General features: G+C 47.0%; 2 protein-coding genes across 3 annotated transcripts; one reads left to right on the top strand and one right to left on the bottom strand.

Moving 5' to 3' along the window:
* Positions 1 to 53: 53 nt before the first annotated feature.
* Positions 54 to 7,704, bottom strand: sec23ip (SEC23 interacting protein). Of its 2 annotated transcripts, XM_079168927.1 has the most exons (18): positions 7,388 to 7,704; positions 6,193 to 6,686; positions 5,862 to 6,069; positions 5,527 to 5,720; positions 5,267 to 5,356; positions 5,072 to 5,192; positions 4,570 to 4,659; positions 4,321 to 4,462; positions 3,336 to 3,544; positions 3,140 to 3,237; positions 2,782 to 2,940; positions 2,473 to 2,568; positions 2,214 to 2,381; positions 1,972 to 2,127; positions 1,729 to 1,831; positions 1,424 to 1,606; positions 1,189 to 1,351; positions 54 to 497 (listed from the first exon to the last, which is right to left on the bottom strand). In XM_079168927.1, exons 1-18 carry the CDS (start codon positions 7,518 to 7,520, stop codon positions 416 to 418), a joined length of 2,889 nt encoding a protein of 962 aa, XP_079025053.1. In that variant the 5' UTR covers positions 7,521 to 7,704; the 3' UTR covers positions 54 to 415. The 2 variants fall into 2 exon arrangements, with proteins under 2 accessions (XP_079025053.1, XP_079025052.1); XM_079168926.1 differs by having other exon boundaries at positions 1,189 to 1,606.
* A 334-nt stretch (positions 7,705 to 8,038) lies between these two features.
* mcmbp (minichromosome maintenance complex binding protein) lies at positions 8,039 to 14,979 on the top strand. The gene is made up of 16 exons (XM_079169432.1): positions 8,039 to 8,181; positions 9,089 to 9,180; positions 9,307 to 9,447; positions 9,599 to 9,640; positions 9,723 to 9,813; positions 9,953 to 10,087; positions 10,553 to 10,698; positions 10,848 to 10,945; positions 11,027 to 11,199; positions 12,231 to 12,354; positions 12,466 to 12,583; positions 12,693 to 12,858; positions 13,003 to 13,136; positions 13,832 to 13,996; positions 14,236 to 14,324; positions 14,603 to 14,979. Exons 1-16 carry the CDS (start codon positions 8,121 to 8,123, stop codon positions 14,727 to 14,729), a joined length of 1,902 nt encoding a protein of 633 aa, XP_079025558.1. The 5' UTR covers positions 8,039 to 8,120; the 3' UTR covers positions 14,730 to 14,979.
* The last annotated feature ends 77 nt before the right edge of the window (positions 14,980 to 15,056 follow it).

Raw genomic sequence — 15,056 nt, 5'->3', positions numbered from 1 at the left:
GGAGGAATGTTACACGTCGTCCTCTCAGCACTACACAACCATTCAAACAAAGAACCTGTGCAAGGAAATGATTTATTTTGAAAATGTTGGCCATTAAATAAAACTTACAGAAGGCTGCATTAACTGCTGATAAGTCATTTCTGCTGTTTGCATTTGCTTTGATACATATAGAGTACATTGATCAGTTCTATAATTTAAACTATAAAATGTAATATCAAACATGCCGGCGTCTTTAAATCTACAAGCTCATTTGTATGCTTCTTAATTTAAGACAAATGGCATAATACAATTGTATTATTCATCTGTAGACAATAACCTACATGAATAGAAAATAAAATAGAAGAATTAAAATCTAGGAAAACTGACGTGAAATAAACCGAATGGGAACGTTTCAGACGGGCTTCTCTTCATCGTATTAGTGCGCCATCTGTTCAGGATGGATCCCGATGGTCTTGTAGATCTCTTTGAGGAGAAGCAGCGCTGTGTCTTCAGATTGCCTAAAAACAACAGGAGAGTTATTATAAAGGATTTACCTTCAGCTGCTGACGGCTCACTCATAGCAGCTGAGCTAGAACTGTGGCAGTAGGAAAAGCACAGGTGTTACTAATGACATTAAGGCGGGATCAGTTCCACTCCAGTGTGTGATTACGTCACCAGTGTGCCAGCACGCACCACACCAGGAAGCAAAAACTATTTTTAAAAATAACTTCTTCCAAGTTCCGATTGGACCAGCTGTAAAAACGAAATCACATTTGCAAATTATATATATATATATAAAATAATATATATAATTTGCAAATGTGATTTCGTTTTTACAGCTGGTCCAATCGGAACTTGGAAGAAGTTATTTTTCTTGAAGTTTTGCAGATACAGCAGCAAAAAAAAACTGTTTTATAATCGGGACTTAACTGTAAAAAAAATCAGTAAAAAGTGTCTAAAAGTCAATCCAACCAATAGTTGGAAGCTGGAACCATCACATTCTTGGTATTTTTGTTTGATGAAGTACTTACCGATTCGTTTACAATTTAAATTTCGAAATAATAGCGGATACATCTTCTGTTGATCGGACTAATCGTTTCAGCTTTTGATGCAGTTGCTCATTGGTGGACGGCCTGAATCTGAAACGTTATCGCTAACGTGTGACCGTGCAGCGGTAAACAGCCTGAATCAAACGGAGGTTCTATGTACCAGTAGCAGAGATGACTCTGGAGGGCAAACAGGTACTCGTTGAAACTCTCGATGGGCTTCTCCTGCAGCACGTAGTCGATGCGATTCCCTCCATTCAGCATCCCCACCTTCACCTCAGGCTCCTCCTCTTTTAGTGGCTCCGGGCTCTCTGGGATCTTATGATCTGTAAGAAACCAGAATGGAGTTATAAATATCTCACAATACAGTAATAACTCGATCGAAGAGAGAAACTCACCCTCCCGCGCCTGCTTCTCCTCTTCTTCGATCTGATTGGCCACCATGGCCAGCTCGGCCTGAAGCTGGGCAGACGAGGTGTGAGCGCGAGCGAAGTCGTTGAGCGTCTGCCAGGCGCTCCTGAGGGAGCTGATGAAGCCGTGCTTCAGGTCGGAGCCCATCCTGGTGAGACTCTCCTTCAGCTCTGCGACACAAAGAGATTCATCACTAAACCCATCCGCAGGGAGACGAAGACCCCGGCTGCGGTCTGGTTGTGAGGGCGACGCGAGCAGAAATGTACGAAGACACGATGAGTGAGTGTCGTACCGAGATGAAGCCTCTTCCTCCCTTTGTGGTGTGGGATCAGAACAGGCTTGAAGTCCAAGTCTGGTAGTATCATGGGCTCGATCCTGTATGCCACTGGGTCCAACTGAAGGAAAATGAGTCAATCACACAATAATATGTACGGACTTGCAGTTAAAAACCAAGAGAAACATGCTAAAATAATAACTTTTCTAGCTTAATCAGCAGTAATTCCTTCAGGGTGCACATGTTAGACGAGCTGCGTACCGGATGGTAAATATTGAAGAAGCCTTTGCACGTGGGCAGCTGGTACGTCTCATCGATCTTCTCCAGTCCCCGGACAGTCAGAAACATGCCGATTGGCGAACCCAAGGCGAAGAAATTAATCGGCTCAAAGTCCAGAGCATGGTAAACCACCGACACCTGCAGAACAAATGTTATTCAATGTTAAGAAAAACTCAGAATCAGCCTGAACATGAACCCCTTATTGCGTTTAAAGCCACATTTACCTGCCCAGTGCCAACTTCAAAGTAGTTGTAGTCGACGTGGATGGAGTTGCCCACCGGAAGCTTCTTCACAGAGGGATCAGGAGGAGCTTCAGCTGCTGGCGGCGGCGCCGCGACCTGACTGACCTCTTTGAGCTCCGCCTTCTTCTCCCGGGCGGCTTGACTTGCGGCCTGCAAAAACCGAGACGGAGACACCGAGAGCGCGTTAACCGCCAGCGTCGGTTTGCGAGCCTCACAGGCGCTCGAGAGAGACTTCACGTACCTGCTTGTTCACTCTCTCTTTGACAAACTTGGCGACCTTCTTCCTGGGACCCAGTGGGAGCCCCATCTCCTTCAGGTCCTCGATTGTGCACATGAGCTGAAAGAAGCGGGACAAAGTGAAACAGCCACAAACATCTTACGAAGAAGAAGAAGAACAACAAAAGCTGAGCTGCTACCAAATTACCTCCCACATTTCAGTACTTAAATACATTTAAAATGTTCCTCCATGGCGTCAATCACATCTTATTATTATTCATAATGTTGGCCTTTTTTTGACTTTATGACAAGCAAAGGAGGCTTTTATTCTTACAAAAGATTCAACGTCAATCTTCTCCTCATCGAAGGTGTCCTTGTACTCGGACAAGCCCAGGTGTTCCAGCATGGCGGAGAGATCCTCAAACTCCTCCCCGTCTTCTTTGGGCTCCTCTTCCACAGCCGGAGGGGTGACGGCAGTATTTCCCTGATTCACCTGACGGGAGAGGCAGAATGTACAATCACGCACTGCAGCGGTCTTTTTTTTAAAATGATCCATTGTGCACACCAGTGTGTCAAAGAGCTGATCAGGTATTACGTGCATCACATTCAGTGGGGAAATACATTTTAATAGCAAGATCAGACGTTTGATAGACGACACGTTACTGTTTATGTCCCATTAACTGGTGTGTGACCTGTTTGGTGTGTCCATTAGCAGTGGGCAGGATCGGCACGGCCGGTGCAGAAGAGCCATTCTTCTGATTTGACAACAGGTCAAAGAGAATCAAGGAGCCTGCGAGTGCAGAGGAGAAGCAAAACCATCCGAGTGAACCACAGAAGACAAACACAAAAGCCAGCGGCGGAGAAGCTGAGAGTCAACTGGTTTAGTACCCAAGCTGTGTCCGGACACTGATGTGCTTCCTCTGTAGTCTGGGTTCCTCATCATGAACAGGGCATAAAGTCTGTTAATCTCTTGGGCGACTGTGTCCATGATGGTCTGGCAGTAAGTGGGACTGTTGTAGAAGAGCACGTCTAACAAAGTCTCATTTGTAAAGTGACGTAAGCGTCCAGTGCTGGGCAACGTAATCTTCTTTATCCTCCTGGAAAGAGAAATAAGAAATGTGGTCATAGTTGATTCAGAAAAAAAAAACACATATATATGTTTTTCTTATTGTTAACAAATCCCACGAAAAGATCAAAACCAAAAAGGTATTGTCTGACATGTCTTCTTCCTCCATGCTGCAGAGCTCCATTATTCAAATACTATTAAAACACATCAATGAGCCACACACACACACACACACACACACACACACACACACACACACACACACACACACACACACACACACACACACACACACACACACACACACACACACACACACACACACACACACACACACACACACACACACACACACTTATGAGTCAAACCACATACACTCTCCTGGTGCCACTGCTATTTGGAGTCACAAAAACACCAAATAGGTATGAATCCGCAGCTGAAAATAGTCCCGAGCAAATGCATTATTTCCTCGTTTAAGGCCAAAAACTACAACGGCCAGCTGTTTCTAGGAAATGACTGAGCCTCGTTAAATCTTAAATCTATATATTTGTGACCTGTTTTTGAAGATGTGTAATAGAAATAACCTTTGGGCAGAGTGCCACAGAGTATTGAGAGACAGACAACTGCACTGTTGGGTTTGGTCATTTCATTTGCCGTCAATAAGAAGATGACCTTCTGTGAATGAAAAACTGACTTTGAATGCATCCATGGATCCACTGTCATTTACACATACTTCCTTAACTTCTAAAGTGTGCGTTGTTCATCATCAAAAGCTTCCACAGTCAGCGTGAACCTGCCTCTCCTCACCTGTCCACCCCTGTGGCGTCTCCGTGTAGCGCCGTGTGCCACTGGACGGGGAGGAACTCCACCCTGCTGATGGCGTGCTCGTCCAGCGGCTGGTGGAAGTGACTGTGCAGCAGCTTCAGCGACACGCTGCGGAAGTCGTCCACTGGAAAGCACAGGGATTACTTCAGTACAGCTTAACTTCAGGAGCACCGTCACACCGCGGAGGGCTACACCAATTCTGGCGAACGGCACGATTTGTTTGGCACTCACCACACTCGACCATGCTCCGAAACCTCAGGTCACACACCGGACCGATTCCATGAACCATGAACACGAGATGATCCACCTTGGCGAGCTCACCTGGAACAGATGCAGAGGATGATCACTCATCGCTCTGTTAACATCTCAACACGCACCTAAAACGGTGCTAAACTATAATCACGCTGCAATACTTTAACAGCTGGATATTAAAATGCAGCTCACACAGTTGAATCGGACTCAACTGTTCCTCATAAAACAGACGGATGGCCGGCACCTCCTCTAATGTCTTATGAGATGCCTCATCTCACTTTCTGATGTCCTGACAATTTATATTTTCTACGAATACGTTTAGAAAAGCTTTCTTGTTGGATCAATGAGCTCAGAGTTTATTACCATTTACATGAGGAGTCTAACATGACATAGTACAACGCTGACATTTATGTTGTTGTTTTTCAAATAAGTGCCTTCACGTCACATTAAATAAACTGGGGGCACAGAGGAACTTGACTACCATCTGGTACTTCATCATGGTCATCATCAATCCCTCTCTTCACCACTCTGGGCCTGGTCTGCCCATCCTGAGTTGTGCCCCACTCGTCTGGCATGGAGGAGGGCTGAAACTGCACAATCACCTACGGAGGCAAACGGAACTCATTAGGTCAAACTAACGGGATGAATCATTTACTCTCATCAGACGGCGGCTTACCTTCGGATTGTGCATGACAATGGTCTCTCCTGATGGGAACTCCAGCCTACGGTGCCACTGGTTGGTAGACACGGCTTTCTTATATTCTGCCTGGAGTTAAAATCATACTGTTTTAAGTATATAAAGCGGTTTATAACACAACAAGTGCACATTCAAGTTGATGAAAAGGAGATATGTTTTGCCTGGAAGTGGCAAGATGTTGTCCCCACATTTGATTAACACAACAACTGTTTCTGGTCACACGTAGCAGTGAGACGAACCTCCAGCTTGTCACTAAACTCCTCAGAGTACGGAATGAAGCGACTATCCGTGTCCCCTTTGTAGAACCAGCTGCAGCGCCGGACCTCCGTGGGCTCCTCTTCCCAGTACACCGCAGTCCGTATGCGGTCATAGAGCTGCACGTCGTACCGACCTCCGTCCGTACGTATGATCACATTTTCTGGGTCCGGTTGAACTGGAAGAACAAAAAAATAAAAAGGCCCACAAAACGCGTCAGAGCATCTCACAGCTTCATTGCTCTGTGACAGCACCGACACTGCCAGAGTTACATGCTGTGAGTGACTTCTCTGGAGAAAAGCATTCACGGACCACACACCTGAGTTATAGGTCTCCTCAAGCTGGAGCGAGTCAATGATACTGAAGGGAAGCCAGACGCTCTTTGACTCCACTTGCTTGCAGTAGAACCAGTGAGGCTGAACAGCCTCATAGACATTGTAGTTGTATGGCATCATGGGACCAGCGGGGACTATCGCGCCGGCAGTGGTGGCTGTAGGCGGAGGCGCTTGAAACTGTCCGGGAGGAGGCTGAGGAGAGAAGAAATCAAATGAGGCATAATGAGGCATATAGCTGGTTCTCCGTTAGTAGTGATTTCAATAACCGGACAATCTGACAGTCACTGATTAGCATATATATGTGTATATACACACCTTTGTGAATGTGGCTCCTGACAGCGGGAATGTCTGTGGTGGAGAGCTGAGAGCGTACGGATTCTGCTGAGGCGTGTGTGTTAGTGGCAGGACCTCTGGAGCTGGAATATACGGACTGGCTCGGCTGCTGGTGGGGGTGTGCCGGTACGGGTTGTGACTCTGTGGCTGCATCTGTGGAGGCGGCGGGGTCATCGTGGCGGGGGGAGGAGTGTGACGCCCCATAGGGCTCTGGTAAACTCCACTGCCGAACGCTGGAGGTGCGGGATGGTTCATTTGGGAGCCCGGCGGGTGTGGCGGAGCCACGCCGACACTGCTGGGAACCGACGGCGGGCCCGTTGATGGGGCCGGCGGCGGGCATGGCGACTGGCCGATGGCTGCGAACGGGTCACTGCTGGTTACGGGGCTGGAGAAGTAGTTGAACGTAGAGGGGGCCGGCCCATTCCCAGAGGTCTGACCTAGAAAGCTGTCTTCTTCTCCAACATCAGTGGAATCAACTAATAAATCAAAGCAGGAATTTGAACAGTGACTACATGTATTTGAGACTCGACAAGGGAAACATCCAAAACAACGGATTAACGTTTAAACACAACAGAGGAAGTGGGCATGTCCAAGAGGACATCTTTAAATGTCTGGAGTTGTGTGGGACAAAACCTAAGACATTCTGTTTACAGTGATGTAAAATGATATTACACATTTAAATAATGTATGGCTTATCAGCATTACTCAATCAACCATTTCATCTCTATAGTACATCAGTACATTTACAACAAACACCTGCCACTGAGGATGTTGTGAAAGAGGAAACATTGTATATACAACCCAGACTACAGCTAAAGTCGGCTAGTTTGTCAGTAGTGTTTTTAAGAAGGACTTTAGTTTGTCAGCTGACACAGACAGAAGGAAGTGGCCAATTTAAAGGCATGTTTTGATGACTCTAAAGTGGCTGCTAACCCTCCTCCTGTAGCACCACACAGGGTACAGTGTGTACAGTACACACCACTGTCAACTAGGCTCACTTCTCTGACAGACGACCGTCAGCTCAGACACGCTGTTTCTCTCCGTTTCTCTCACTTGTACACTGAGTGACAGCTGACCGCAGAGCAGGAACCGGGGTTAGTTAGCTAGCTAGCTAGCGTAGCCTGCTAACGACACCGCTAGTGTTTGGGACGTTTCCTCGGTCGGTATTTCATCTCACCTCCTGACAACACCGCTGGACCAGTGGCCTGACTCACTGGCATGAAAGGCAGATTGAAGTTAAACTCCGGAGCAGCGCTGAACAGTAAATTTGCACTGGTGTTGGCAGCATTATTATTCTTTCTATCTGCCATTTTCCCCTAATATTACACGTAGCCAGTGACGTTACTGCCGCAGCCCGGCGGTGAACGCCCGCTTCTCCAAACGGTGGTTTCGCTGCCCTCACAGATTTCACCGACCTCTAGAGCATTAATAGCGTATTAACATAATACAGGACGGTTGAACACATCTTCTATAGGTCTGCTAAATCCACGTAGGTCGTCTGGCCGTTGTTCGTTGGTTGTAGGAAAATCAAACACCTCATCTCACTACTGCCGCCTACAGGCCAACCCGTTCAAATACAGCGAGCACTGTGACTTTGTATCATTTGAATGGGCTAAAATAATCAATGCTATTTTTAATTAAGAATATTATAATAAACGAGTATACGGAATACACGAGTGGCATCCTCACTATACCACCAACCTAAACTCAAAACACCCCGCCCGGTTACAGCTCCGTGCTCCGGTTGGTCCCCGTGTTCAAAACAAACGAACTCCGCTCTTCGACTGGTGACGCAAATTTCCCGCCCTCACTTCTGCCATCCTGTGTGTGAGAAAGTAACCAAATAAGTGTTTTGGACGGATATTTTATTTTGTTATATTGTATATTCTCCAGACGCTAGTCAGTGCCTAATGATGCCTTCCACACAGGACTGGATCAACGACCCTCTCGGTGTTGTTGAAGGGATGTTTGGTAAGACACGCACCGGAACTTCACTCCTTTGACAGCGAACTCGTGAACCTCGCGAGTTAGCTGTATGGCTACGGACCATGCTAGCGACCATGCTCCTCACATGTAGCCCTTAGGAAAGAGAAACTGATTTAATAACATGCGGGTTGAAACTGTCAACGCTGGTGTGTTGCAGCTTGTTCCGGCACCGTCACATGATGAAGTGCAACTCTGTGCACATTAACAGTCCACGACATGATGCATTCACGGGTCTTTAAAGTGTCTTAAATTCGTTTGAAACGGTCTTAACTTCTCTGAATGCACTGAATTGGTTTGGATATAAATGTTTGTTAGGTTTTTTTGTCCTAATAACAGCTTCAGAAGTTGTGAAATATAGTGTTATTTCTTTGTCAAGATATGAATGATGTTCTGTTCAGCTCCTCTTATCCACCAGTACGAAGAACCAGAAGCTGACGCTGATCATTATTACAAAAACACCTAATGTTAAAAGCAAGCAGTCATTTTTGGAGTACTTGGATCATTGAAAATACACATACAGACACAGAAACATACAGTAAAAGTCATCATTGTGATGTACTTTCTCACTTGTCAATAAAGTGGACGATATGTGTTTTTATACTAGTCAAACCGAATTTTATTCATAATAATAAAATATTTTTCACATTATAGTTTAATTTGGTTAATGATTTGACAGTCATGGGCTATTTTGAGTAAATGTCACACCACCACGATTACGCACTGATTTTAGTTTGTTTGTTCATCCCATGCTTACATTATAATATTTCATATAAAGTAACCAAGCTGAATAAAAACGAATCACTGGTATTCTCAAAGCCGAGGTTTTCTGTTATTATGAAGGCCAAATAATTTTTCTGTTACCTTAAATTACCCTCTCGTTGATTATTTTTAGCTGCTTCCCAGAACAATCCAAACTCTGGATGGGAGGCGAAAGCGGTTGAATTCTTCAAAGATCACCTGAAGGAGAAGGACGCTCACACCTGGGTAACGCCGCTCTCCGATGCTCTCCACACATACATTCCACAGAGATGCAGAAGATGCCTGTACACGTCGATGTCACCGCGCTCGTTTCAGCGCTCGTAAATGACGACCGCCTTCATTTTGGTGCAGGTCCCGTCTTTAAACGATGTCCCTCTTCACTACCTGAAGCCAAACAGCCTGGTGAAGTTCCGCTGCTTAATCCAAGACATGTTCGATCCGGAGTTCTACATGGGAGCGTACGAGGCCGTCGATCTGTCTACAAAGGCTAAAGTAAGCGCTTCCTCTACCTCTCCTGTGCAGCTATACATGTACAGCCCTCTCATGTGTATGTGTGTGTGTGTCCGTGCATGTTTCTTTGCTTTCATAACGCATGAGACGTCATCACAGTATCGTCTGATTTTACTGTCTGACTGCCCCACAGGTGTTGCGATGTGGGAAGTACAAAGATGTGACGGAATGCGGGGTAAGTACCACTCGAGAGATCCACAAATCCCTCAATTCAGCTTCGGCTTTGCTCACACACGTGACAACGTGTTTATCTCCAGGTGGATTTTAACTCCAGGAACACTGTGACTGCAGAGAGACAGACTTTCTACTGTGTGCCGATCCCCGGAGAAAGCCCCTGGGTGAAAGAGATATCCTTATCTTGTCCAGATTGTGTGTGGAGATGCTCCTCAGACTGGATTTTTGTCGCGTGTTCTTCGCTGCACCACCAACTGGTGTCGGATGTATTTTTATAACAGTGCGCCCTAGTTTTCCTTAATTCTGTCGCACAGCTATGCCGGCTCCAGCCAAGCAAGAGTGGTTCCCTCCACCTCGTACACACCGACGAGACAGAAACGCAGCTACGAGGAAGACGACGACGACGACATGGACACTCAACCGCAGAAGCAGAGGGAGCCGCATGCTGGTATGAGCTGCTGTTTGAACATGGAGCCGAATGCAAAACAGAAGCGTTGTCCATTCAGCGTTTTACTGCTGTCAAGGTGTTTTTAATAGACACAAGTCTTATAGATAAGTTTTCTTCCCATGGAGATAAAAACTCACCTTGGGAGATGAAGGTAGTGTTTTACTGTATTTAGTGCTCCATTATGTGTGCTCCTCTCTCTATCTGCTTGTATAACCCACAGGTGAATGCAACGTTCTGTTGGAGTTGCCACTAGGCACTCTGGGAAGTGTAGGAAGCTGCTAATTGCAGCAAGTGTAGAGAGCTGGTACACCAGAGATGTAAATTATTAGTCTCATGAAATGACATTTTAGATTATTTAACAATAAAAGTATAAAGATTGAAGATATTTTGCCATAAATGCAGACTGCTTCCCCCCCCCCCCCCCCCCCCCCCCCCCCCCCCCCCCCCCCTCCCCTCTCACTGCAGGTCCTCAAAGTGCATCAGAACAGCAGGGCAATGGTGACTGTAAGCGGCGGGAGACAGAAGCTCCTTCCAGCCAGGCGGCATCTGCCTCCCCTCTGGACCTCAACTTCCCCCTGCCAGGAGAGAAAGGCCCCTCCTGCCTCCTCAAGGTGCGTTTGTTCTCCTCCCGGCTCATTTTTGTTGCCGGCTCGGCGATGCGTCTCTCTGATCTAAAGAGGTGATTTCGGAGACGATGCCGCCGTTACCGGCGGAGTGTCCAAGTAGAGAGCAGAAGCTAAAATGTGCGTGTTGCTGGCAGGTGTACGAGGACTGGGACAGCTTCAAACTGAACGACACAGTGGAGGTGTTCGGGATCCTCTCCGTCAGCCCCGCTCTCAGCGCGCTGGCCGACGAGAAGTAAGACACGGCATTGAGTTTGATTTGCCCTTCCTGGCGCTCGATGTGCTTCGTTGCTCACTCTTGGCGTGTCCACAACAGAGACGCCGCCCCGTCCCTGCTGGACCCGGCGGACAGCATGGAGACGGCGGAGGAGCAGAGAGTGCACAGCCCGCCGGCCTCGCTCGTCCCTCGCCTCCACATGCTCCATGCCGAGCCGCTGGCCCACAACAACCCGCTGCTGCCAGCCGCCGCCTTGGAGGACAACAGTGCCTGTAAGGACCAATAGTAGACTTTTCTTATTTCAACCTCAGTATTTGAATACCAGGCTATTTTACTACATCTGCAGCTGGTGTTCCCATGATAAGAAGCTGAACAATCGCACTGTCGGAAGAGATCCGGGGAAATATTTGGGGAGGGCACGACATTTTGCATCGCCACGATTTTTACAGTGATGTAAATGTGTCTAGCTGCAAGTCATCTGATTTGCATACTGAGTGTGGGTTGTCTTGACACGCGGTGGCGGCCGGCCTGCACTTTTGCAAACGCGAGTGTGTATTCATCCCACAAGAGGAAGCCCGCGTGAGTAAACATTGGTGAAATAGCCCGATGTCGTCAGCTCAGCAAACATCAATGTTTAATTGTGTCGTTCAAAAAACAACGTGGGCGTTTTTTTGGTAAAACATTAAAACACCTTTGACTGGAATATTGCTGTAAACAAGAGAGGACATAACAGGCCTACGTCATTAGTAATATCAGAGGATTATCAGTGGTGCCTCTGCAAAACCCTGACACAGTCTGAATAAAATATTCCCGACTAGTGTCTCTTTCTTGAGCTTACACGATATTAATGTGTAATATGAAATGTTACAAAATGCTACGTACTATGATGACATACAGGCTTCGTCAGCTTTTTACAAAGACGTCAAGTCAAATGACGCGGCGGCTAATCGACCAGTCCGTCAAGATAAAAATGTATCGATACTTTAAAAAAATCTGTTTTAAAATTGTATTTATCAAGCAAAAATGCAAAACATTGTTAAATGTGAGAATTTGCCTCATTCATCAGTTAATCAGATGCAACAAGGAAGACAAACCAGACACTGGCTCGATAAAGGATATAGACTCGATGGGGACATTGATGTTTTCGTGTCGGCCGCTGTAGTTCTTCACGCTTGGCACACGACAGAAGTTTCAGTTGGTTGCAATCTGCTTCCTCACCGCTAGATGCCGCCAGATCTCCCCCCACACTAGACCTGTAGTAGCCATGGGGACTTGTCTTAACTCTTTTATCCTTCCTCCTCAGTTTTATCTTCGACCCTGAGCGAGATGGCCGCTGTCAGGGCAGAGCTGCTCGCGTACTTCTCTCACATCCTCCTGGGAGACGCGCTGGCTGCCGAATACCTCATTCTGCATCTCATTTCTAACGTGTACGTCAAGTTTAAATCATGTCTTTTTTTGTTGCTTCATGCTTAAAGCCAAAGGAGCTTCTTTTTTTTTTTTACATTTTATTCAACGATGCGGTTAATTCTCTCTCGTAGGTACACTAGACGGGACGTTCTCCCACTGGGCAAGTTCACCTTGAACCTGAGTGGCTGTCCGACTGTCTCCTCGTACACCGAACGCTTCTACCAGATCATCCAGCAGCTCGTGCCGTCTGTGAGGGAACATTGTCACTTCCAGCTACTGCCAGTACTCGGTTAATGAATCTATTTATTTTAGTTTGGAATGAACGACCACTAAAGTCCCCCCTTCCCTTCCCCTGCAGTCGTACTATCTGGGCATGACCCTCCAGAATATGAACCAGATGCGGTTAGTGCCAAAGAAGGACTATGTGGCCAACCGGCTAGTGAGTGGGGCCCTGCAGATGGCCAGAAACACTTCCCTCTTCCTGGACGAATCCCAGCTGGAGCAGGGACAGCTGGATGCAGCAGGTGAGGCTTCTAGAGACCACGAGGGGGCGACGCTGAGAGAGGTTTAATGCCCTACCTGCAGGCTGCAGACTGTAGGATCAGATTGAGCTCACGCTAAACGGGCTGGATCTTCTTCTCTGTGTGTTTTGTGTTTTTGTTGTGTAGGTGTGCGCAACGTCACGGCCCTGGGGAACCTGATCTCGTGGCAGAAGGTTGATTATGACTTTAACTACCACCAGATGGAATTCCCCTGCAATATTAACGTGCTCATCGCGTCAGAGGGCCGCTCGCTGCTGCCGGTGAGGACAAAGAGGGATGTGGCGTGCGACTGTAGGACAAAAACACTCACCCCTACCCACTACTGATTCCCTCCCAATCAGCCGCAGGCTTAGGTTTCCTTCAGCCTCTCATGAGACGAGCCACATCTGACGCTGGAGGCTGTTTCCAGCCGGCGTCACGCTGTCATCTGGGCCGCCATTGGTCGGCTGCAGCAACCCCTCCAGCCAGCGGCTTTAGCTCGGGTCTCACTTTGTTGCGAACAGCCCGAGGAATGTGCCGCGTGCTATTCCTGTGCGTTGGTCTAATGGGTTGTCATGGTGGCAGCTGTGTGCCAAAGGAACAATCCTGGGAGAGGCGTCAGGCTCGGCCATCTATTAGTCCTGCAAGTGAAGGGCAGCGCACTGTGAACCACTCCCAGGGCTGATTAGAAGTCAGCAGTGCATGGCCGTGTTTACATTGAATAGCTATTGGCTGATGATCAGCTTGACTCTCCAGCTGCTCGAGTGCTTCACGGTCAGCCCGCCACGGCTTTGCTCCTGTCTGGCGAGCTTTGAAGTTTTGATAACATGCCAAACTAGGCATGCACGCAGCAGGCAGAGCCGACTTTTGCATAGCAACCCGTGTGTGTGTGGAAGAAAAAGATGCATTTAGCTGTTCTATGTGCAACGTTCTTCCCTGGCACTGTGTCAATATTTCTTTGTCCGTTACTCCACAGTCGGACTGCCGGATACACCTTCAGTCTCAGGTCGCCCCGCCCGACATGGACGAGTATCTCGGCAGCATCCGAATGCATCCGCAGGCGTCCCAGCTGAACAAGTTCAGAATGTACCTGAGCGTGGCTCGGCTGCTGGACTACAGCATCTCTGATGAAGTCACGAAGGTGAGACGTGCTGCCGTCTTCAGCCTGAGTTGGGTTGCACACAAGATAGTGAGATAAACCCTGGGGGGGGGTAGTATTCATAAAATAATAATAATCAGTGAAACTTGGAACTAGTTGCTTGCAGCTTATTTGTTCCTCTATGTACCTACCAGGCATGTGTGTGTGTGTGTGTTTATAATGAGCAGTCTGTCATGTGTGTGCATTAGTGTCCTTTAACAGCTTGTTTCTGATGTCCTCAGTCAGTTGAGGATGACTTTGTGGATATGAGGAAGGACGACCCCCAGAGCATTTCTGCAGAGGACCTCCACAGGATGCTCGTTGTGGCGAGGTGGGCTGTGACTGTTATATAAGCTACTTTATTTGATCTAGTGAGAACAGCAGCCTGCAAAGCCTTCTTTAAAAGTGTTAAAGAAACATAACAAGCCATTATGACCAACAGTGGAAATGCCAGATATGACATAAGCAGGGACAAGGGGTTTATGTGACCAAAATAAAATAGTTGTTTAATACTTTGAATCACTTGTTAGTCTGAAGGTCTGGGCTGGGAATCTGAAATGTTCTCGCTGTATTTGGAGTATTAATTAGCGCGTGGGACTCCGTCTGCAGGTTGCTGTCTCTGAGCCTGGGACAGACCTCTCTGTCCAGAGACTGCTGGCTCAGAGCCAAACACACAGAGATGCTGCGGAGGAGCCGGATGGAGCAGCACAAGTGCGTCAACGGCAACGAGCCGTGATCAGAGCAAACAAGATGGCTTTTTTTTTTTTTGCTTTTTGATACCTAAAAAAAAAAAAAGTTTGTAATAAAGATGTTTTTCATGTGTCATATAGTTCATGTTTGTTCAACTTCATTTGAATATATTTTCACCTACTGGGTTGCAGTTTGTACTCATTTTGCCTTAATGTCTCAGCCTGCTGCGAGGTCCATGTCATTATTTCTTATAATTCATTTTCTTGAGTATATACAGCAAACTGATATGCTGGCACGGAGACTTACTGTTAATGGATTTGACAATAAACCTCATGCAACAAATGTACACCCATATCTTTTTAAGTTTTATTCC

Source organism: Pholis gunnellus, assembly GCF_910591455.1.
Source record: "Pholis gunnellus genome assembly, chromosome: 11".
Classification (NCBI taxonomy): domain Eukaryota; kingdom Metazoa; phylum Chordata; class Actinopteri; order Perciformes; family Pholidae; genus Pholis; species Pholis gunnellus.
The sequence above is the reverse complement of the archived record's forward strand: the minus strand, read 5'-3'. Positions and strand labels throughout refer to the sequence as shown.